A 25,529-nucleotide genomic window follows, 5' to 3' on the forward strand; every position below is an offset into this window, starting at 1 on the left:
CCTGAAGATTGTTTTCTTTTTTTTTTAAAGAGTACAATGAAGAGAAGGGGAAACAGAAAAGCGTGTTGTCAGACCCGAAAACGTTTCATTTTTCCAGTGTTTTGCACAGCGATGTCCTATATTGTGTGTGGGGGGTGTGGGAAGGAGGTTGAATGTGGGTTTCTGGCTTTAAGAGGCTGTCGCTGAGGTTTTTCCTCCCCTTTGCTGTTCCACCCTGGGGAGGGGAGTGAGGTGGGTGGGGGGTGAGGAACTTCTTGAAGCAGCGGGTGGGGTGGGTGGGATTACTGAGTGAGAGCGGCGCCCCCTGGACAGATGCTGAGAGCGTTCCCTGACTGGAGCTGGGGTAGTTAGTGTACACACACACCACACACACACCGCATCAATGACCGAGGCAGCCGCCAACAACAGCAAACGTTCAAAAACCTCGCAACGGAGGAAGAAGATCCGCAAGAACTCCATCAACCGCAGGATCTACTCGGCAGTTTACGAAGAGCATGAGAACAGGTGAGATTGAGCCGGGGAGAGTGTGCCTGGTGCGGGTTGAGGGCAGAGAATGTGGATTAATTCGAGTTTGAGTATCTAATTCCAATTTCAAGTGTTCAGGGCGCTTCTGAATGTTTATTTTAAAGATTGTTTCATTCCCAAAACGCTGTCAATTTGATGGACAGCTCACTCCAGTGGATATATTTTCACATGTAAGTGATTACATATAAATGTAAATAATTATTTAAATGTGTCGATGTGTATTTAACATCTGAGATTTCTGATGGGGAGTGATGTTCATTTGCTTTTTGCAAATTACGCCGAAGGGGTTTGAGAGACAAAACCCTCTGGGCTGAAAGTTAAAGTGGGATTCAATTCCTGGGACACAAACAGAAAATACTGGACAATCTCAGCAAGGTCTGACAGCATCTGTGGAGAGAGGAGGGAGCTAACGTATCCAGTCTGGATGACTCTTTGTCAAAGCTTTGAGACCGGCTGCGATTGTCCGGCACTTGCTGTTTTCTGTTTCCGATTCCAGCACCCGCAGTAATTTGCTTTCATTTTGCTGCCAGTTGTTGCCCTCGCCGTGCGGTTTGTCCAGTTTTGATGTTGTGTGCATTCGGGACTGAGTGCTTCTTGTCTGACACCCTCACAGTGATTCGGAGGATGGGCAGGAAGGCGAGAAGACCGGCTACCAAGACCCAGAGGAAATCTTTCAGAACATCCAGATTCAGAAGGAAATGATCTCCAGTATCCGCTGCAGGCCCTGGCCAATGTCCCAAAAGCTAAAGGTGCTCAGGTAAATGCCACAGCAAATGGTAAAAGGGGTACGAGAGGACTCTTGTTACTGTCCCCCTGCAAAGATCCTCAGAGCCATGCCACCCATAGCGGTGACTATCACTGCAGGGTTAGCTGGACCTCTTGTGTTTGAGCACCTATTTGGTTACAATTCAAGTCCTTTTTTTAGTTGTTAATTTCTGGTTAGTTTCACCTGTTCTGAAGATGCTCATTGCGAGTGCCTTCTATGCAGACACGCAGAATCTCTATAGTGCAGAAAGAGGCCATTCGGCCACCAAGTCTGCACTGACCCTCCCAAAGAGCACTCCACCTAGGTCCACTCCCCATCCAACCCGCCCCATCCTCGTAATCTAACCTGCACATCCCTGTTCACTTTAAGGGGCAATTTTTTAGCATGGCCAATCCACCTAACCTGCACACCTTTGGACTGTGGGAGGAAACCGGAGCACCCGAAAGAAACCCACGCACACACGGGGAGGACGTGCAGACTCCACGCAGACAGTCACCCGAGGTCAGAATTGAACCCGGGTCCCTGGTGCTGTGAGTCAGTAATGATAACCACTGTGCCACCCTGCCGCCTCACAAGGTGAGTGCGAGATATTTCTTGCATTTTACATTTCCCCTCACTCAGATACTGGTTAAGATTTTCCACTTTATTTTCAGTGTAATGTTTCTCCTAATCTGGATTAACCTCCCAACTCTGACTGCTGGCATCCAGACCGACTGAGATCCTGGTGATTTTAATCAATGCAGCAGCATAACTGTATACAGGGGGCAAAAAGATAAAGGGGTAAATAAACAAGAAGGAGGCCATTTGGCCCATCAAGTCTGCACCAAGCCTCAGAAAGAACACCCTAACTAGGCCCACTCCTGCACCCTATTCCCATAACCCCACCTACCCTGCACATATTTGCATTGTGGGAGGAAACCGAAGTACCCGGAGGAAACCCACAGAGACACAGGGAGGGAGAAAGTGCAAACTTCACACAGGCAGTCACCTAAGGCTGGAACTGAACCTGGGTCCCTGGCGCGGCGAGGCAACAGTGCTAACCACTGTGCCACCATGCCGTCTTGTTAAGTAATATCCCGAAACATAAATTTAGGAGTTTTACTGGTTTCAGATAACTTCCCAGTTACAGTATCAGTTCAGCTCCATCTGGAATCCTGCAGATCACACATCCAGATGTATACCTTTCCAATTTGATGTTTTCCTGTTGTTTGATTCTTTGTCTAAAATTGATATCGACGTATTTCTGCAATTGTGTGCCTGTCCCATGAGATTACATGACTGATGGTGGGAGGGTGGATGTGGGTATCTAGCTGCGATATTCAGTCGTCGGGAGTATACGGGGCAGTCTTGTGGGGCAGTTAGTCTCCTCTTGTCCTTCTACATGTTATGTTTTTCATTCCCTCTGTCACTTTTCTGCTGTAGATAGCACAGTGATGCTATTTGCCAACCAGTACATGTATCCAACCGTAGATCCATAGAAATCATTGCATCCAACTAGGTAAAATTAAATAAACTGTCATTAGTCAGTAAAGCAACAGGTTTCTTAATCAGTATGCTAAGATAGCAAGGATGCGTTCAGATCCCAATTTTGCCAAGAAAGAGAAAGAAGGGCATATGTTTACATAGTGCATATTAGACTTTAAATATCCCAAAACAAATTAGAGCCAATTAAGTACTTCTGAAGCATGATCATTCTTGTAATATGTGATGCATGTAGGAATTTCAGATATATTGTATTACAGGTAATTGGTGCAGTAAGGATTAACAGCCTGGGTTAGTGTCTGTATGAAGGCTACAGTAGTATTTTAAAAATCCTGGATTACAAGACAGCTAGGCTTTTTGGAAGCCAGAGGTGCAATTAAAGCATCGGAAAAGTTTGGGCTAATGGATTTTTGTTTATATTAGGAGGATTCCCTGCAGATAGTTAATTAGAAACATTGTGTTCAGTTTAGCAAGATGATGTAGTTAATGTGAGGAGCTGGAGTTGAAACAGTCGGGTGTTGCGGTTCAGTTTTAGTTTGCGATTGGAAGACAAGCTGAAAAGTTTCTGAAGAAATACAGCCAGAGATTCTGCATAGTTCTGACAGGACTCAGGTCTATCTTTTCAAATCGTCTCAAAAAACATCTCTGTACAGCAAGTATTCCTGAGTGCTAACTGTATTTAGAAGTGGTTTGGGAACTGAGATGGTTTTGTTGTTTGAGTGGAAATAAAGATAGCAGTTAAGAGTAATTCTGTACTGTATTGATCAGCATTGTTTAAAGGGTAAATGTAAACTATTTTCTAGAGTGATGTTAAAGATTTTTTGTTTGTTTGTTTTTTTATAAATTTAGAGTACCCAATTCATTTTTTCCAATTAAGAGGCAATTTAGCGTGGCCAATCCACCTACCCTGCACATGTTTGGGCTGTGGGGGCGAACCCCACGCAAACACGGGGAGAATGTGCAAACTCCACTCAGACAGTGACCCAGAGCCGGGGTTGAACCCAGGTCCTCGGCACCGCAAGGCAGCAGTGCTAACCACTGCGCCACCATGCTGCTCATCTGTTAAAGATATTTTCATACTGTGTTTGTAATAAAGTTTGTTTTAATATACCATGTCCTTATTTCGCATGAAATCCTTCCTGGAGCGAAGTATCCTTTCCTCAGTCTTACAAAATTAAAATAAAATATTGGAGTTTCTGTCCAGTATCTTAGCCACTGTTGGGGGTCTGGTCAGGGATCATAATAAATGTAAGAAACACAGCAGCCAATTAGTGCACCACAAGTACCCACGAACAGCAATTTGTGATGATGTGATAACGACCAAATAATCTGTTGTAGAGAAGTTGGCCGTGGATACAAATCGGTCAGGATGCTGGAAAGAAATCTCTGCTGTTCTATAAAACAGTGCCATGGCATCTTTTAAGTCCATTTAGAAAAGCACTTGGGGCCTTGGCTTAACCCCTCATCTGAAACAGTGAAGCTCTAACAGTGCAACACTCCCTCAACCCTGAACTGGAAGTATCAGCATGGATTTTGTGCTCAACTGTTTGGAGAGGGCCTTGAAGCCAAGGCATATAAACGGGATAATATTCGATGTTTGTCTGCACACATTTGAGTAAAGTTCCTGAGAAATAAAGAAAGATGACCCTCAGTTGTTCAGCCAGAAGGAAGAAGTGAGAAGACGGGTGTTGTTGAAAATAGGCAAGTAAGTTGCAACTTAAGTCTGAATATAAACAATGTTGGCAAAGCGCGATGAGCTTCCCGATTCATGAAATGAGAATAAAATACGAATAAAATATGACAAACGGTACTAACTTCAGAGGAGGGTGTCTCTATGCAAATGGCCCCCAAATATCAAAAGGTTTGCTTGACCTCCCACCTGAAAAAGGAAATTGAGTTTCAGAAAATGCCTGAAGCTGGCAAATGGAACATAATTAGGGAAAAGGTGAAGTTGTTCATTTTGGAAGGGAGAACAGAGTATTATTTAAATGGTGAAAAATTGCAGAAAGTTGCAACACAAAGGGACTTGTGGGTACCTGTGCACGAAACACAGAAAACAGGCACAGAGGTCAGCAGGTAATCGGGAAGGCTAATGGAATGTTGGCCCTTATTTCAAGGGGGTTGGAGTAAAAGAGTAGGAAAATCTTACTGCAACTGTACAAGGTACTGGTGAGACCACATCTGGAGCACTGTGAGCAGTTTTCATCTCCTTTCAGGAACGATATTATTTCATTGGAGGCGGTTCAGAGAAGGTTCACTAGGATGATCCCCAGTGTGGAGGGATTGTCTTATGAGCAATGGTTGGGTTGGGACTCCGCTCATTGGAATTTAGAAGAATGAGAGGTGATCTCATTGAAACATATCGGATTCTTAAAGTACTTGACAGAGTAAATGCTGAGAGGCTGTTTCCCCTCATGGGAGAGTCTAGGACCAGAGGGAATAGTCTCAGAATAAAGGGGTGACTATTGAAGATTGAGATAAGGAGGAATTTCTTCTCTCAAGGTGTTGTGACTCTTTGGAACGTGTTGCCACAGAGAGCTGTGGAGGCAGAGTCCGTGGGTATATTTAAGGCTGAGATGGATAGATTTTTGATCAGTAAGGGAATCAAGGGTTATGGGGAAAGAGTAGCAAAGTGGACTTGAGGAATGTCGGATCAGCTATGATTCAATTGAATGGTGGAGCAGGCTTGAGGGGCCAAACGGCCTACGCCTGTTTCCTATGGTCTTACTGAAGTAAATATTCCGTCCAGATGGCTTCAAGACGCTCAGGTGTGTGTTGGCATAAGCACGGGAGCGCCAGCATGTGCTGGCGTCATCCCAGCACATGCGCGGGGGGGTTCGTCTCTGCACCGGCCATGGCGGAGGTTCACAGCAGCCGGTGCGGAGGGAAAGAGTGCCCCCACGGTACAGGCCCGCCCGCGGATCAGTGGGCCCCAATCGCGGGCCAGGCCACCGTGGGGGCATGCCCCGGGACCAGATCCCCCCCGCGCGCCCCCCCCCCTCCCCCCGAGGACCCCGGAGGCCGCCCGCAGAGCCAGGTCCCGCCAGTAAGTACCTGGTCTAATTTACGCCAGAGGGACAGGCCTAAAACGGACGGCCGCTCGGCCCATCACGGGCCGGAGAATTGCCACGGGGGGGGGCCGCTGCCAGTAGCCGCCAACCGGCACGGCGGGATTCCCACCCCCACCAAAACCCCGGAGCCGGAGAATTCGGCAGCCGGCGGGGACAGGATTCACGCCGACCCCCGGCGACTATCCGGCCCGGCGGGGGGGTTCGGAGAATCCCGCCCCACAGTTCTTGGCTCTCTTGTCTATAAAGATCTGCCTAATTGCGTCTTGAATAAATTCAATGCCCCAGCCTCCATTGCTCTGTGGGAAGAGAATTTCACAGACTGTCGGCCCTCTGAGAGAAAGAAAAATCACCTCAACCCCATCTTGAAAGGAAGACCTCTTTATCTTAAACTGGGCCCCCTGGTTCTAGACTCCCCCAAAAGTGGAAACGTCTTCTCAGCCTCGACCCTGCCAAATCCCCTCAGAATCTTATATATTTCAATAAGAGCCCCTCTCATTCTTTTGAACACTGATGGGTCCAACGTTTCTTTCTAGATAGGCCTTTCATCCCAGGAATGAGTTGAGAGAACATTCTCTGGACTGTTTCTAATGCAATTATATCCTTTTTCAAACAGCTGTGCGCAGTACATAACAACTGGGAGCAGGAGTAGGCAATTCAGCCTCTCAAGCCTGCTCTGCCATTCATACGATCATGGCTGATCTCCTCTCGGCCTCAACCCCACTTTCCTGTCTGTCCTCCATAGCCATTCAACCCACTACTAATTAAAAGTCTGTCTATCGCCTCCTTAAATTTACTCAATGTCCCGGCATTCACTGCACTCTGGGGTCGTGAATTCCACAGAATCACCACCCTTTGAGAGAAGTAATTTCTCCTCATCTCAGTTTTCAACCTGCTATTCCTTATCCTAAACTATGACCTCTCATCACAGATTGCCCCACGAGAGGAAGCATCTGCTCCATAACTACTTTGTCAATATCTTTTTATCATCTTGTATACCTCAATTTTAGATCCCCCCCCTCATTCTTCTGAACTCAAGAGAGTATAGACCTAAGCTGCTCAATTTCTCTTCATAAAATAAACACCTCATCTCTGGTACTCCAGATGTGGCCTCACCAAGACCCTGTATAGCTGCAGTAAAACTTCCCTCCTTTTGTATTCCATTCCTCTTGCCATACACCAATATTTCATTTGCCTTCCTGATCGCTTACTGTAGCTGCATACTAACCTTTTTTTCCAGGACACCCAGATCCCTCTGGACCACAGACCTCTCCGACCTCCCTTCATTTAAAAATATACTACTTTTCTATCCTTCCTGCCAATGTGGCCAAGTTCACATTTTCCCACATGATACTCCATATGCCAATTTCTTGCCCACTCACTCATCCTATCCAAATCCCTTTGCAGACTCTACCTCTTCTTGGCAACTTACTTTCCTACCGATCTTAGTGTGATCAGCAAATTTAGCTACCTTACATTAGGTCCATTCACCCAAATCATTGATGTTGATTGTAAAAAATTGAGGACCCACTAGTGATCCCTCTGGCACTCCACTCCGTGGGCAGCACAGTAGCACAAGTGAATAGCACTGTGGCTTCACAGCGCCAGGGTCCCAGGTTCGATTCCATGCTGGGTCACTGTCTGTGAGGAGTCTGCACGTTCTCTCCGTGACTGCATGGATTTCCTCCAGGTGCTCCGGTTTCCTCCCACAGTCCAAAGATGTGCGGGTTAGGTGGATTGGCCATGATAAATTGCCCTTAGTGACCAAAAAGGTTAGGAGGGGTTATTGGGTTACGGGTTACGGGGATAGGGTGGAAGTGAGGGCTTAAGTGGGTCGGTGCAGACTCGATGGGCCGAATGGCCTCCTTCTGCACTGTATGTTCTATGTTTCTAACCCACTAGTTACAGCTTGCCAATCTGGAAATAAAAAACATTTATTCCTACTCTCTGCCTCTTGTTAGCTAACCAATTATTTATCCATGCTAATAAGTTAGCCCCTACAATATTTAATCATATTTTGTGTAGTAAACTTTGATATGGCACCAAATGCCTTTTGGAAATCCAAATACACCACATCTTCAGGTTCCCCTTGATCCACCTTGCTTGTTATTCCTCAAGAAACTCTAATAAATATGTTAATCATGATTTCCCTTTGGCAAAACCATATTAACGCTGCTTGATCGCATTTTGATTTTCTAAGTGCCTTGCTATAACCTCCTTAATGAATGATTCTAGCAAAGTCCCTTTGACACATGTTAGCCTGTAGTTTCTGATTTCTGTCTCCTTCCTTTCTTGAATTAAGGTTTTACATTTGAGATTTTCCAATTCACTGGCACCATTCCAATATCTAAAGAATTTTGGAAGATTACCTCCAATGCACCTACGATCTGTGCAGCCACTTCTACTAAGTCTCCAGGATGCAAGCCATCTGTTCCCAGGGACTTGCCAGGTTTTAGATAGAACAGTTTTCTCAAGACTTTTTCCCTAGTAGTTTTCCCACCCTTCAGCTCACCTCTTGATTTAAGTATATTTGGGAAGTTTTAAGTCTTCTTCCACGAAGAATGATAGAAAATACCTGTTCAATTGCCTCTGCTATTTCCTCGTTTTCCATTATCAATTCCCCTGACTCACTCTCTAGAGGATCAACAGTAGATTTAGTTGCTCTGTTCCTATATAAGTACATTCAAAAACCTTTGCTATGTTTTCATATTTTTAGCTAGTTTTCTTTCATATGTTATGGGCCAGGGTTTAGAGAACCCCAAAGTGTATCATGGAGTTCACCTGACCCACAACTTTTACTAGATTGTGGTATGGGGAGCACACGGCCCACTCTACAGGTGTGGTACAGCAGAAATGGAAAAGTATTTTTAAAATCAAAACAATGTTTATTCTATGAACTCAAGTTAACCTTTTTACAACATGCAGTGAACATCTTAGCAACCATCAATTCAAATACAACCCCCAAAGAATACAACACTAAGTAATTCTTACTTTCCTTTTAACATCCATAAGACTTAAAAGCACCTTTTAACAGAAAGACATCAGGCTTAACTTCACTACTGAGAACAGTTACCACGTTGAAATCAGCAAATGGACACTCATAAGCTTGCATAGATTCACACATATCCTGCTGTGATTGCAGCTTCTCCAAAACCAAAATGAAACCAAACCCACCCTGCAGCAAAAAACCTAAAGCAAAAGTAAAAAGCTGACAGACAGCCCTGCTCCACCCACTCTCTGACATCACTGCAGTAATAAACACCCATTTCTTAAAGGTACTCTCACTACAGATTTTTATACACACACCCATTTATAAGCACCCATTTCTTAAAGCTACTCTCACATGACACATACACTACTTTCTCCCTCTTTTATTTCGGTTATTCTTTCCTGATTCTTAAAATCTGACCAATCTTCTAACCTGCCATTAATCTTTGCAGATTTGTACAGTGTATTTGATACAGTCCTTAAATTCCTTATACAACCACGGATGATGCTGTATGATTGTTCTCAGAGAGTCTTTGTTTCCTGCTGGGATAAACCTTTCCTGGGAGTTATTAAACATTTCCTTAAAAGTCTGTCACTCCATCTTCACTGTCTTACGTTGTAACCTAATTTCCCAGTTAATGTTAGCTAGCTCGGCTTTCATGCGCTTATAATTGCCTTCATTCCACATTGATATCAGGATTGGTGTGGGCGGGGAAGGCCCCACGAGTAAAGAAGGCGCTGTTGGAGAGGGGTGAGGGGGTGGCAGGCTGGCCTTGCCATATTTAATGAATTACTACTGGGCGGCAAATATAGCCATGGTAAGGAAGTAGGTAGTGGGGGAGGGGTAGGTATGGGAGTATAAGGAGGCTGCCTCGTGTAGGGGTACTAGTTTCGAGGCACTGTTGACGGTGCCTCTGCCATTCTCACCGGCCAGGTACTCCACAAGTCTGGTAATGGTGGTGGCCCTGAGGGTGTGGGGACAGTGGCGACAGCTCTTGAGGCTTGAGGGAATCACAGGTTTCCTTCGGGCGGACTAGATTGGGGGGGGGGGCGGTTTCAGAGTTGGCAGCAGGCGGGGATCGAGCAGTTTGGGGATTTATTTATCGGGGCAGCTCCCTGAGCTTAGAGAGACTGGTAGAGGAGTATGAGTGGCCCAGCGGAAACTTACAGGTGCGGAATTATGTGAGAAAATAGGTGCCGCCCTTTCCTGATCTGCTGCTGCTGGGGTTGCAGGATAAGATGCTGTCGAAAACAAATGTTGGTGAGGGCAAGGTGTCAGAGATATATAACGATGGATCGGGAGGGCGCCTTGATAGGAGTAGTTAAGCGAAAGTGGAAGGAGGAGCTGGGGGGAGAGCTGGAGGCTGAGTTATGGGAGGCGGCTCTGAGGAGGGTGAATGAGTCCTCTTCATGCGCCAGGCTGAGTCTCATTCAATTTAAGGTAGTCCACAGGCCGCATATGACGATGGATAGAATTAGTAGGTTCTTGGAGGGGATGGAGGATAGGTGTGAGCAGTGTGCAGGGGGGCCCGCGAATCATGTTCACATGTTTTGGGCCTGCCTGAAGCTGGAGGGGGTTCACTGATGTGATGTCGGAGGTACTGAGGGTGAAGGTGGTTCTGAATCTGGAATTGGCAGTGTTTGGAGTGTCGGAAGACCCGGGAGTCCAGGGGGCGAGAGAGGCCGCTGTTCTGGCTTTGCCTCTCTGGTAGCCCGGAGACAGATCCTGTTGGGGTGGGAGGGACTCGGAGCCGCCAAAACCACGGGTGTGGGTGAGCGACCTCGCGGACTTCCTGAGGCTGGAGAAAATTAAGTTCACCTTGAGAAGGTCGGTGGAAGGGTTTATCCGTTGATGGAAACCGTTTAATGATTTCTTCCAGGACCGCTAAGTCAGCAGGAAGGGCGAGGTGGGAGAACGGGGGGGGAGGGAGGTGGGGGGTGGGGGTGAGGGGTGGGGGGTTGGTGAGTTTTGTGGGGATAATAAGAAAAGGTGGAGGCAGAGAGGGTGGGGAGGCATGGTAGGGAGGGTGAGTCGCGGATGTTGGTTACTTGTTTGGTTATGATGTGATCTCATGTTCATTATCTTTTTGATCTTGGTTATGGATGTGTTTGATGTTTATTTATAAATGCCTTGATAAAGATACAATTATTAAAAATAATTGTCTTCATTGAAGGAGCTGGAAGCGAAATATGGGCTGGGGCAGGGGGAAATATTTAGATACATGCAGGTTCGAGATTTTGCCAGGAAGGAGATACAGAGCTTCCCAGTAGAGCCGGCTTCCACATTGCTGGAGGAGGTGCTGATGACAGGGGGACTGGAGAAAGGGGTAGTATGGGCGGTTTACGGGGCAATTTTGGAAGAGGAGAAGGCACCGCTGGAAGGGATCAAGACAAAGTGGGAGGAAGAGTTGAGAGAGGGTCTGGAGGAGGGGTTCTGATGTGAGGTGCTCCGGAGGTTGAGGCTGATACAGCTGAAGGTGGTATACAGAGCACACCTCACAAGGGCGAGGATGAGCCGGCTCTTTGAGGGGGTAGAAGATGTGAGTGAACGTTGCGGGGTGGGGGTGGGGGGGGTGCAAACCACGTTCATATGTTTTGGTCCTGTCCAAAGCTGGAGGATTACTGTAAGGGGGAATCTCTGAAGTGGTGCACGTGAAATGGACCCGGGCCCTCGGGTGATCACATTTGGGGGTCGGACCAGCCGGGGTTGGAAACAGGTGCAGAGGCGGATGTTGTAGCCTTCACCTCGTTGATCGCCCAAAGGCGGATGGAGGTTAACCTCGCCATCCTGTTGGGATGGAGGTCAACCTCTCCACCCTGTGCCCTGGCGTGATGGGGGGGACCTGCTGGAATTCTTGACTCTTGAAAAGGTCAAATTTGAACTGAGGGGGAGGATGGAGGGGTTCTACAATTCATGGGCATTATTTATTATGCACTTTCGAAGATTGGATTACATTGAACATGGTGGGGGGGGGGCTGGGATAATTGGGTGGAAGGGGACTGTACGTGATAATGGTGACTATGGGTGATTCCTGATTCCTTTTTATTATTTGTTTGTTAACATGTGGGCTAATGTTTGGGGGTTTGGTGGCCGTTACTGATTATTGTTTATTGTTGGGTGTAAATTTGGGAGAAAATGTGAAAAAGGAGAATAAAAATATATATTTTTTAAATAATTGCCTTCGTTCAGATTTAAAGCACTGGTGCTTGACCTACACTCTCCCCTTCAAACTGAAGGTTAAATTCTATTATGTTCTGATCACTGTCACCTAAAGGTTCCTTTACCCTGAGGTTATTGATTAACCCTGTCTCATTGCTCATTACCAGTTCTAGGATAGTCTAAACGTTTTCTATGTCTTCCATAGTGGAGACAGGCACAAAATACCCGTTCAATGCTCTGTTGGCTATCGGATTTACTTGTCTAAGAAATTGTCTCACACACACTCTATGAACTCATTTGATTTATCCAATCTACATGTAAATTAAGGTCACCCATGACTATTGCGGTACCTTTCCTACAAATCACATTTTTTTTCTCCCTGTATGCTCTGTCCTGCAGTGTAACTACTGCCTTGGGGCTTATAAACTATTTCTACAAGTGACCTCTTACCTTTCCTATTTCTTATCTCCATCCAAACCGACTCTGCACCTTGCTCTTTCAAGCCAAGGTCATCTCTCACTACTGGACAAATTGCATCCTTAATTAACAGAGCTACTCCACCACATTTCCTTGCTTCTTACCATTTTAATATGTCAAATACCCTTCAATATTCAGGTCCCAGCCTTAGTCACCTTGCAACCATGTCTCTCTAATGGTGATCAGGTCATACATATTTATTTCTATCTGATCTAGCAATTCATTTTGTTGCGAATGTTGCATACATTCATATACAGAGCTTTTAACTTTAATTTTTTATCAATTTTTGTAATCTCTGGTCTTATCTGCTGGTGTCTTCTTAATTTGTACCCTCTGTCCCTTCCTGCCACACTCTGGTTATCGTTACCCAAATTGTTGCCCTGCTCTAATAGCTCATTGTTACCCTTTAATTACTACATTTCCTCTCACACGATCCCTTTCCCCCATTATTTCGTTTAAGTTTAACACACCCTCTACCACCCTAGTTCTATGCCTCACCAGAACACTGGTCCCAGCACAGTTCAGATGAAGAATGTCCCAGTGGTACTACTCCTACTTTCCCCAGTACGGGTGTCAGTCTCGATGAATTGAAACTCATTTCTCCCACACCAATCTTTGAGCCATGCAGTCATCTCTCTAATCTCATTTACCCTATGCCAATTTGCTTGTGGCTCAAGCAATAATCCAGAGAATAGTACCTTTGAGGTTCTGCTTTTTAATTTAACCCCTTAGCTCCTCATAATCCCGAAGCAGAAATTCCACTTGAATGGCTTCCTGTAGCATGGTGCCATGGTCAATTCACTCATCCACCTTGTCAACCCCACTCTCATCCATGTAAGCTGCAAGAACCTCAAACCTGTTGGACAATTGCAAGGAAAGAGGCTGCTCCATCGCTACCTTCTCAATCCCCTCACCTGTCTGATCTGCACTCACACTCTCTGGTCTGGGCCACTGACCAAATCAGAACACCCTATCCTGTGATGGGGGATCTCCATAACCTGAGTCAGAGTTCCTCAGGATGCAGACACTTACTGCAGACGTATTAGCCTTGGATTATACTGGTGTTCAGGAGGTTCCACATCCTGTAGGTGTAACACATCACCTGCCCTGCCACCTTTATTATGTGTTAATTTATTTCTTATTTTTAATTAATTTGTAATTAATAAACTTTCCTACTCCCGATAAGCTTACCACTATTTGTAAACCTTACTACTGCTGATACATTTTTTCAATTACTAATAAACTACTAGTTTGAAAGATAAACAAGCAAAGCCAATGGATATTCATCAATCACCTACCCTTCCCTTTGATATTGCACTTTAATTCTTCTTTTACCTCAACTGGAGTATTGTGTACAGTTCTGGGTTCTACACTATTGGGAGAATGTGAACGCATTGGAGAGAGTGCAGAAGAGGTTTACAAGAATGGTTCCAGGGATAGGGGTAGATTGGGACTATACTCCTTGGAGAGATGGAGACTGAGAGGATATTTGATAGAAATGTTCAAAATCATGAGCGGGCCAGGCAGAGTAGATAGGGAGAAACTGATCCCGCTCTTAAAAGTATCGAGAATGAGAAGGTGCAGGTTTAAAGTGATTTGCAAAAGAAGCAACTGTGATGTGAGAAAAAACTTTTTCATACAGCAAGTGGCTGGGGTCTGGAATGCGCTGCCTGGAAGGTTCAATCGAGACATTCAAGTGGGAGTTATATTACACTTTGTTGTAAAATTTTGTTATTCTTTGCCTTGTTCGAGCAGGTAACCAACAATCCTGGGATCAGGGGGTTGGATAGGGTGGACAGTGAGAGCCTTCTCCCGCGGATGGATATGGCTGGCACGAGGGGACAGAACTTTAAACTGAGGGGTAATAGATATAGGTCAGAGGTATGTTCTTTACGCAAAGAGTAGTGAGGCCGTGGAATGCCCTACCTGCTACAGTAGTGAACTCGCCAACATTGAGGGCATTTAAAAGTTTATTGGATAAACATATGGATGATAATGGCATAGTGTAGGTTAGATGGCTTTTGTTTCGGTGCAACATCGTGGGCCGAAGGGCCTGTACTGTGCTGTATTGTTCTATGTTCTATGTTCTATGTTGTGATCCAGAATGGTCAGATGAGTTGATGATAAAGAAACCACCAATCTTTAGATTGAAGTAAAACTAATTTATTGAATAACGATTAAATTAAATAGAGTTCACACACACTCCAGAGCTATAACTACTAATAAAGGAAGATTGAATCTGTTAAACAGTAATCTATAATCTAGTATTAACTAATGATGTCCTCGTGCTACTTCTCTCTAATCTAAACTACTCCTTGAGCTGTGATCAATACTTCTCTGCTAACACTTACTAAACAACTACCCAAGATTCCCTGAGGTCTGATATTTATACTGGGAACTGGTGGTGTCCTCTAGTGTTTGAATTATACTGAGATGTAATAATTAACCCTGCACTGGCATACCTATATACATATCATTACAGGATTTAGAAGATTACTCGAATAGAAACATGAAACAATGTGCAGGGGTACGGGGAAAAGGCAGGGGAATGTCACTAAGTCATGTTACTCATTTGGCGTGCCAGTGCAGCCGCAATGGGCTGATTGGCCTCCTTCTGCAATGTAACAGTTCTGTGACTCTGAGAATATGTCTTCTGATTGGAAACATGCCAGATCTTGGAGGGAGGACCCACTTCCGCTCTCTCTCTCTCTTCCACACTCTGCACTTTCTGTGTGTGTGTGTCTCTCTCTCTCTCTCTCTCTCTGTTTTATACCTCTCATTCTCTCTCTGCTCTTTAAGCCCCGCTGCTCTCATCAACTTCTGGAGGGAAATCTCTCTTGCTCCCCGACTCGCGCTTTCTCGCTGACTCAGAAGGAAGTCTGCTGAAGGTACTGTTTCCTGAATTGAGCTTCATTGGAACAAAGCAGGAAGCCAAAGGCAGAGATTAGGCTTGGAATGAGAGGAAGGACTTAAAATCATGAACCACCACACATTCAGAGTTACCCTTGGGCATAAAAAGGAACTGTTCAACAAAGCTTGGTCACCTTGGCTCCTCACCCAATCTTTAGTTTCCCTAAACAGAGGCACGTGCATATTGGAATACATAAGGCAGGTCATCAAGTGCTGATGCTATTTTTCCAGTTGCAGGAGAGCTGGCTTCCTTGTTAGTCTTTTCAGTGTTAAAACTGCTCCAGTGGGAATGTTTACAGAGTTTTCAACTTGGTTTTATACCTGTTCACTGAGGTCCCACGATACTAGAAAACAGCCAAGCTGAAGTCACTGCCATATCAGTGTTAGGGTTCATTGTCGTAGAATGATCATTTAAAAACCCTGCATAGCAAATAAGGTGTAACTACCTCACCAGTTAAGTACTATTAACTAAGGAACAACTCAAAGGGATGAAATGTTAACTAGCAGCATATATGAGGGTCTGATTAAATTCATATTAATTGGGAACCCCTCTGATATTTTTTAGCGCTTCCACTTTACAAAGTACATTCGAATTTTAAAAGAAGCACATTAACAAGTTAAGTGCCTCTTTGTGAATATTTGTACAGAATGAATCGGCTATTTATGGTCAAAGTTATTTATTGCTAACAGGAGTCACATTTAAAAATTCCAATTTGTAGCCATCTGCTTGGGATTTTCTGCTCAGCCGATTATATTGCGTCTCAGTAAGGGAGCATCAGCACAGTGCTTAGCACTGCTGCCTCACGGCGCCGAGGACCCGGATTCGATCCCGGCCCCGGGTCACTGTCCGTGTGGAGTTTGAACATTCTCCCCGTGTCTGCCTGGGTCTCACCCCCACAATCCAAAAAGATGTGCAGGGTAGGTGAAGTGTCCACGCTAAATTGCCCCTTAATTGGAAAAACAAAGAATTGGGTGTTCTAAATTTATAAAAAGAAATACTGGCCTGTCACAATGAGACATAAATAAGAGATTAGAAACTGCACCCCTCCCTCTCAGAAAATCCTTCCAAATGAGATTTAGGATGTTGAATAGTTGAAATTGTTATGTTTCTTTGTTATGTAGCCGCAAAAAGAAAAGGTATGGAGGTGCCCACACACTATTAGAGGTTTAATAATGGTGAACTGCCTAAAGCCCGCACAAACACTCACCTGACGTCACTGCACTTCACATGACGTTGAACCAGCAGGAATGTATTCCCAGATAGAAAACACCCTTCCCTCTTTACTTCATTAGTGCAATGAAAATAATTAACATTTATACAACAGATCCACTTATGTATTATTCCTAGACATACATATACAATTCACGAAGACCGTCTCGGTGATGAACGTCCATTCTTTTTTAATAGAATTCAGCGTTCTGGAGCTTGGCTACTTGAGACCTCAGAAGTGTCCTCATTCCTTTCTGCAGATGGTACTTCTTGAGTAGTTATTTCAGTGTCTCACTATTGGCATTGAAAGGTTCTCAGAAACAAAATCTGAATTTGGGCAACATTCTCCGTTTGGGAGACTAAGGGCATGGATTCTCCAATTTTGAGGCTATGTCCACAGAATGTGTCCAGTCTTACAATGAAAAAGTCAGCGGCGCACGCGCACCAATGCTCCACCCGGTGGGGGGGGGGGGGGGGGGGGTGCTAGCAGTCGCACCACGTAAAATCCCCAGCGTTCCCAACAGAAATAGTCGGAGACTTGCCGAGTCCGTGGCCGCGCATGCGCAGGGCGACGACCTGCAGCGATCACGTCGTACAACATGGCTCCGGCTGCGCACGGACCCAGCCTGCCAGAGAGTGCCCCCCACCAGTCCATTCAGGCCCCGCCGAAGCCCTCCTCGGCCATCGGAACAGCTCCCCCCCCACGACTGAGGCTGCGCTGGACACAGTCCACAGCTGCCATGCGAGGTTGATGAAAACTCGGACCACAAGTGATCCACACTGCCGGGAAGTTAATCCAATGGGGGCGGAACATCGAGGGAGGGCCTCCAAGTGATGTCCTGAGGCCGTCCCTACGGCATTCAGCGTAGTCATCGATGATGCCATTTTGAAGGGGGCGGAGCATCCAAAAATAGGCCCCCACCCCCCAATTTCAACGTCAAAAGAGATTCTCCCCCCGATCGCTGAATGCGATTTCAGCGTCGGCAAGTGGTGAATCCCGGCCCAAGTTTCCCACTGGACCTGAATTGCACGTGATTTGTGTTCCCACCGAGTCATTTAGTATCCCTTGCCATGCAAATTTATGCATGGCAAGGAATACGAGAAATTCCCTCGGGACTCCCGTTATCAGCCGCCATTTTAGGCAGGAATCTCGATAGTGAAGTCCTGAGGGCGGCCACCCTCACCACATGTAAATCAGCCCCCACCCCCTGCATGGCAAAGCAGCCCCCGATCCCAGATATACTGGGTGCCCCCGTTCCCCCAAGTACGGAGGTGACCTGACCCGCTTCCTCCAGGGACCCCTAAATAGGGATAACTCCTTCCCACAGGCATCCCCTAACGAGAGGGATCCCTAACTAGAGGGACCCCCCAGAGAGCTCCTAAGTAGGGAGACACCCCCACGGGACCCCATAAATAGGGATCCCCTAACTAAAGGAACTACCCACAGTGACCTCCTAACGAGAAGGAACCCCCCCGCAGGGCCCTTCTAAATAGGGAGACCCCCCCACAGGGAAACCCTAACTAAAGGAACCAACACACAGGGGCCCGTTAACTAGAATGACACCCACATGATCCGCTAAATAGGGACACCCCCCTACAGGGACCCCTTAACTAGAAGGACTCCCCACAGGGAGCCCCTAACTATAGGGACCCCCCACTGGGACCCTCTAACTAGAGGGACATCCAAAGACCCCCCCCCCCCCCAAGAAAAGAAAACCCTACCTGGAAGCTAGAGAGCAGTCCACACAGTGTCAGAGAAAAAAATGACAGTCGTAACACTTATGCTGGAAGCACCGCGTGTCCATTCCTGGAAAGAGAACAGCTGTGACCGGTATTTCAACCCCTCAGATCCATTAGCTGCAAGCCATTCATTAATTTCTGGTCGTGCGCTAAGGTTGACAGCTTCCACAAAACAACTGTTAGCTTTGCTTCATTCATCTCTTCACTCTCAGTGCTGTAACCACAATGTTTACAAATATCAACCACATCAAAGAGTTAAGTGGTGTCAATATCCAGCTCAGCCCTTCAGAATCACTCAAATGTGAAGAGGCGTGACTGAAATATACTTAACCCTCTTTGATCATCCATCTGCATGGTCTATGATTTTTTTTTTTTGCACTGTGTGCTGAATTTGGTGCATTTGAGTGCTGTAGTAAGAGTTTGGTGACCGAGGGAGTTAGATGAGGAGAGAGTAAGGTGCTCCTTTCATTTTGTTTCCAACATTTCCGCACAGAGTGAGAAGAGAGCCAGGAGTTTACAGAAAGTGTAGCTGACTAGGAGCAGAGTCGGAGGGCGGAGATCTAGTTAGTCCACAGGGCAGCTATATTCTGTCAGGTAAGAGGGGATGGAGGCTAGGCCAGTTGCATGCTCCTCCTGTAGAATGTGGGTGGGGAGGGATACCACCGGTGTCCCCGCTGACTATACCTGCGGGAAGTGCACCCAACTTCAGCTCCTCAAAGACCATGTTAGGGAACTGGAGCTGAAGCTGGATGAACTTCGGATCATCTGGAGGCGGAGGGGGTGATTGAGAAGAGTTACAGGGAGGTACCCACACCCAAGGTACAGGACAAGAATAGCTGGGTTACAGTCAAGGGGGAAAAAAACAAACAGGCAGACAGTGCAGGGATCCCTCGTGGCCGTTCCCCTTCAAAACAAGTATACCGTTTTGGATGCTGTTGGGGGGGATGACCGACCGGGGGGAAGGCCCTAGCGGCCAGGTCTCTGGCACTGAGTCTGGCTCTGGGGCTCAGAAGAGAAGGGGGGAGAATAAAAAAGCAATAGTTGTAGGAGATTCAATGGTTAGGGGAATAGATAGGTGATTCTGTGGTCGCGAGCGAGACTCCCGGAAGGTATGTTGCCTCCCGGGTGCCAGGGCCAGGGATGTCTCGGATAATTGCTTCAGGATCCTTAAGGGGGAGGGTGAGCAGCCAGAAGTCGTGGTGCACATTGGTACCAACGACATAGGTAGGAAAAGAGGTGTGGAGGTAATAAACAAGTTTAGGGAGTTAGGCTGGAAGTTAAAAGCCAGGACAGACAGAGTTGTCATCTCTGGTTTGTTGCCGGTGCCACGTGATAGCGAGGCTAGGAATAGGGAGAGAGTGCAGCTGAACACGTGGCTGCAGGAATGGTGTAGGAGGGAGGGCTTCAGGTATTTGGATAATTGGAGCGCATTCTGGGGAAGGTGGGACCTGTACAAGCAGGACGGGTTGCATCTGAACCAGAGGGGCACCAATATCCTGGGAGGGAGGTTTTCTAGTACTCTTCGGGAGGGTTTAAACTAATTTGGCTGGGGAATGGGAACCGGATTTGTAGTCCAGCAACTAAGGTAGCCGATATTCAGGACGCCAAAGCATGTAATGAGGCAGTGGGGAAGGGAACACTGACAAAGGAGAGTACCTGCAGGCACGGACGTTTGGTTGAAGTGTGTATACTTCAACGCAAGAAGCATCAGGAATAAGGTGGGTGAACTTAAGGCATGGATCGGTACTTGGGACTACGATGTGGTGGCCATCATGGAAACTTGGATAGAAGAGGGGCAGAAATGGTTGTTGGAGGTCCCTGGTTATAGATGTTTCAATAAGATTAGGGAGGGTGGTAAAAGAGGTGGGGGGGTGGCATTGTAAATTAGAGATAGTATAACAGCTGCAGAAAGGCAGTTCGAGGAGTATCATCCTACTGAGGTAGTATGGGTTGAAGTCAGAAATAAGAAAGGAGCAGTCACCTTGTTAGGAGTTTTCTATAGGCCCCCCAATAGTAGCAGAGATGTGGAGGAACAGATTGGGAAACAGATTTTGGAAAGGTGCAGAAGTCACAGGGTAGTAGTCATGGGTGACTTTAACTTCCCAAATATTGAGTGGAAACTCTTTAGATCAAATAGTTTGGATGGGGCGGTGTTTGTGCAGTGTGTCCAGGAAGCTTTTCTAACACAGTATGTAGATTGTCTGACCAGAGGAGAGGCAATATTGGATTTAGTACTTGGTAATGAACCAGGGCAAGTGATAGATTTGTTAGTGGGGGAGCATTTTGTGATAGTGACCACAATTCTGTGACTTTCACTTTAGTAATGGAGATGGATAAGTGCGTGAAACAGGGCAAGGTTTACAATTGGGGGAAGGGTAAATAGGATGTTGTCAGACAAGAATTGAAGTGCATAAGTTGGGAACATAGGCTGTCAGGGAAGGACACAAGTGAAATGTGGAACTTGTTCAAGGAACAGGTACTACGTGTCCTTGATATGTATGTCTCTGTCAGGCAGGGAAGAGATGGTCGAGTGAGGGAACCACGGTTGAGAGAGGTTGAATGTCTTGTTAAGAGGAAAAAGGAGACTTATGTAAGGCTGAGGAAACAAGGTTCAGACAGGGCATTGGAGGGATACAAGATAGCCAGGAGGGAACTGAAGAAAGGGATTAGGAGAGCCAAGAGAGGGCATGAACAATCTTTGGCGGGTAGGATCAAGGAAAACCCCAAGACCTTTTACACATATGTGAGAAATATGAGAATGACTTGAGCGAGGGTAGGTCCGATCAAGGACAGTAGCGGGAGATTGTGTATTGAGTCTGAAGAGATAGGAGAGGTCTTGAATGAGTACTTTTCTTCTGTATTTACAAATGAGAGTGGCGATATTGTTGGAGAAGACAGTGTGAAACAGATTGGTAAGCTCGAGGAAATACTTGTTAGGAAGGAAGATGTGTTGGGCATTTTGAAAAACTTGAGGATAGACAAGTCCCTCGGGCCTGACGGGATATATCCAAGGATTCTATGGGAAGCAAGAGATGAAATTGCAGAGCCGTTGGCAATGATCTTTTTGTCCTCACTGTCAACAGGGGTGGTACCAGGGGATTGGAGAGTGGCGAATGTTGTGCCCCTGTTCAAAAAAGGGACTAGGGATAACCCTGGGAATTACAGGGCAGTTAGTCTTACTTCGGTGGTAGGCAAAGTAATGGAAAGGATACTGAAGGATAGGATTTCTGAGCATCTGGAAAGACACTGCTTGATTAGGGATAGTCAGCACGGATTTGTGAGGGGTAGGTCTTGCCTTACAAGTCTTATTGAATTCTTTGAGGAGGTGACCAAACATGAGGATGAAGGTAAAGCAGTGGATGTAGTGTACATGGATTTTAGTAAGGCATTTGATAAGGTTCCCCATGGTAGGCTTCCGCAGAAAGTAAGGAGGCATGGGATAGTGGGAAATTTGGCCAGTTGGATAACAAACTGGCTAACCGATAGAAGTCAGAGAGCGGTGGTGGATGGCAAATATTCAGCCTGGATCCCAATTGCCAGTGGCGTACCGCAGGGATCAGTTCTGGGTCCTCTGCTGTTTGTGATTTTCATTAATGACTTGGATGAGGGAGTTGAAGGATGGGTCAGTAAATTTGCAGACGATTCGAAGATTGGTGGAGTTGTGGATAGTAAGGAGGGCTGTTATCGGCTGCAAAGAGACATAGATAGGATGCAGAGCTGGGCTGAGAAGTGGCAGATGGAGGTTAACCCTGAAATGTGTGAGGTTGTCCATTTTGGAAGGACAAATATGAATGCGGAATACAGGGTTAACGGTAGAGTTCTTGGCAATGTGGAGGAGCAGAGAGATCTTGGGATCTATGTTCATACATCTTTGAAAGTTGCCACTCAAGTGAATAGAGCTGTGAAGAAGGCCTATGGTGTGCTCGCGTTCATTAACAGAGGGATTGAATTTAAGAGCCATGAGGTGATGATGCAGCTGTACAAAACTTTGGTAAGGCCACATTTGGAGTACTGTGTACAGTTCTGGTCGCCTCATTTTAGGAAGGATGTGGAAGCTTTGGAAAAGGTGCAAAGGAGATTTACCAGGATGTTGCCTGGAATGGAGAGTAGGTCTTACGAGGAAAGGTTGAGGGTGCTAGGCCTTTTCTCATTAGAACGGAGAAGGATGAAGGGCGACTTGATAGAGGTTTATAAGATGATCAGGGGAATAGATAGAGTAGACAGTCAGCGACTTTTTCCCCGGGTGGAACAAACCATTACAAGGGGACATAAATTTAAGGTGAAAGGTGGAAGATATAGGAGGGATATCAGAGGTAGGTTCTTTACCCAGAGAGTAGTGGGGGCATGGAATGCACTGCCTGTGGAAGTAGTTGAGTCAGAAACATTAGGGACCTTCAAGCAGCTATTGGATAGGTACATGGATTACGGTAAAATGATATAGTGTAGATTTATTTGTTCTTAACGGCAGCACAGTAGCATTGTGGATAGCGCAATTGCTTCACAACTCCAGGGTCCCAGGTTCGATTCCGGCTTGGATCACTGTCTGTGCGGAGTCTGCACATCCTCCCCGTGTCTGTGTGGGTTTCCTCCGGGTGCTCCGGTTTCCTCCCACAGTCCAAAGATGTGCAGGTTAGATGGATTGGCCATGATAAATTGCCCTTAGTGTCCAAAATTGTCCTTGGTGTTGGGTGGAGGTGTTGAGTTTGGGTGGGGTGCTCTTTCCAAGAGCCGGTGCAGACTCAAATGGCCAAATGGCCTCCTTCTGCACTGTAAATTCAATGATAATCTAAGATTAATCTAGGACAAAGGTTCGGCACAACATCGTGGGCCGAAGGGCCTGTTCTGTGCTGTATTTTCTATGTTCTATGTTCTATGATATTGGAATTATCTATGCTTGGATCATAACTGGTACCCATTTCTGATTGATGGTGTAGCAAGCACTCTCTCTCCGTCGTTGAATATCCTCTTTTTAGAGTTTTGCTCCCTCTGAGCAATTTGTGCTTATTGTTGTCATTTGACAATCTCTGAAGTATCAGGTGGAGTTAACGAATCAAACTGTGTGGTTTTTGAACAACAGCATTGCCGGTGAACTTTGTGTGATAGCATGTACAGTGTTCCAGTAAGATATTAGAAATATGTTTACTCTTCTTGCCAATGTCCCCAGGTGCTTCGATGCTTTGCTAGAATGATTGAATGATTGCACAAAACGTTCGGCCAATCCATTCATTGCAGGATGATATGGAGTTGACTTGATATGATTTATACCGTTCCCCTTCAAATAGCCCTCAAACCCTTCGAAGTAAACTGAATACTATTATCACTGACAATCTGCTATGGTGTTTCAAATCTTGCGAATATTTTGTCTAGTTTCTCAATGGTCTACTCAGTTGTCATTGACTTCATTATTACGGCTTCTGACCATTTAGAGTGTGCGTCCACAATCACTGAGAACATGTGACCCTCCAGTGGACCAACATAATCGATGTGTATTCTCTGCCAGGGCTTTATTAGCCATTCACATAAATGTAATGGTGGAGTGCTCCTTTGTTTTGCACAGGGTTGACATTGCCCAACTTTCTCTTCAATTTGAGCATATAATCCTGACGGCCAAAAATAACTGTGTGCCAGTTCCTTCATTTTCACCACACTAGGATGTTCCTGTAATTAGTCAAGGACTTTAATATTTAAGCACGGAGGAATAATCACACGGATTTCCCCTGAATTAAACTCCACCTGTACTGTCAACTCAAGTCTTTGTGTGATGAAGGGTTTGAGATCTGGATTTATCCTACCAACGTCTGACAGCGTCCCTTTTTGGACCAAGTCCGTCACCATCCCCGTCACTGGATAAGTTCTTGTGTATCTTTGAATTTGAGATGAAGTAACAGGTACATTATCCACGAGCGAGACATTCAAGATGTTGACAAAATGTTCTTCAGGGTCATTCTTGGCTTGTAACGGCAAGCGTGGCGAAGCATCAGGATTTGCATGCTGCTCCGCTTTGCGATATTGGATATCGTTAGTGAGTGCCAACAATATCAATGACCATCTTTGCAATATACTAGCTCCCAAAGAAGGAATATCTTTGTACAGCCCAAAGATTGTCAGCAAGAGTCGATGATCCGTCAAAAGTGTGAAATGATGCCCATAAAGGTAATGGTGGAACATTCTTACACTAGAAATGATGCTCAGGGTCTCTTTTTCTGGATGAGCGTAATTTGTTTCTGCACTAATAAGAGTGCATGAAGCAAATGCTATTGGTTGTTCCTCTACTGAAGGTATAATGTGCAGGCAACTGCACCAACCCCATAGAGTGAGGCATCACCAGCTCGTCGCAACTTCATTCTTTGATTATAACGAACCAACAGCTCTGAGTTCAGTGAAGCTTCTTTCACTTCATTGTCTGCATTTCACATTCTTCTGATCTGTGCCATGTCTGTTTGATACATAGCAACGTGTGGAAAGGCTTCAATTGTGTTGCTAAATCCAGCACAAATTTACCATAATTATTGATCGATCCTAAAACCGACCTTAATTGTGTCACATTTTGAGGATGTGGTGCTTCTAAGATTGTTGACGTTTTCTTTGGCTCTGTGCGTAATCCATCTTTGTCAATAATATGAACAAGGTAATTTATGGATGACTTTAAAAAGTCGCCCTTTACCTTTTTATTTCCCAGATTGTGGCTCTGTAGTGGCTTCAGGGCAGCTTCCAAATTCTCCAAGTGTTCTTGTTCACTTTAATTGGTGATGAGTATGTCATCTAAATAACATTGCACTCCATTCAATCCACTTAGAATTTGATCTATGGATCCCTGAAAAAGAGCAGATGCAGATGTCATTCCAAAAGGAAGTTTACTGTAACAAAGCTGACCTTTGTGCATTACGATGGTGATTCGTGGCTGTGATTCAGCAGACACATTCATCTGCAGATGTGCCTGTGAAAGATCACTTTTACTGAACTTCTGCTCTCCAGAAAGTCCAGCAAACAAGTCTTCAATCAGTGGCAGTGGATAATGATCTTTGCATAATACTTTGTTAATAGTTGTTTTTAAATCTCCACAAATTCTCCCTGAACCATCATGTTTTAATACAGGAACTATTGCTGTTGCCCATTCACTTGTAGCAACAGATTAAATGACTCCTATTCGTACTAGCTTTTCTAGTTCTTCAACTTTTGACCTGATGGCTACGGCTCTAGCTT

At 45.6% G+C, this 25,529-nt stretch overlaps 1 protein-coding gene across 1 annotated transcript in view; it reads left to right on the plus strand.

Annotated features, from left to right (window-relative positions):
- Positions 1-305: 305 nt before the first annotated feature.
- LOC140386421 (transmembrane channel-like protein 3) overlaps positions 306-25,529 on the plus strand; it is a 107,038-nt gene continuing 81,814 nt past the window's right edge. Inside the window, exons 1-2 of the mRNA XM_072468751.1 lie at positions 306-504; positions 1,139-1,282. Of these exons, the coding sequence (XP_072324852.1) occupies positions 383-504; positions 1,139-1,282 (266 nt within the window). The 5' untranslated portion in view covers positions 306-382. The remainder of the gene's footprint in view (positions 505-1,138; positions 1,283-25,529) is intronic.

Source organism: Scyliorhinus torazame, chromosome 12 (assembly GCF_047496885.1).
Source record: "Scyliorhinus torazame isolate Kashiwa2021f chromosome 12, sScyTor2.1, whole genome shotgun sequence".
NCBI lineage: Eukaryota > Metazoa > Chordata > Chondrichthyes > Carcharhiniformes > Scyliorhinidae > Scyliorhinus > Scyliorhinus torazame.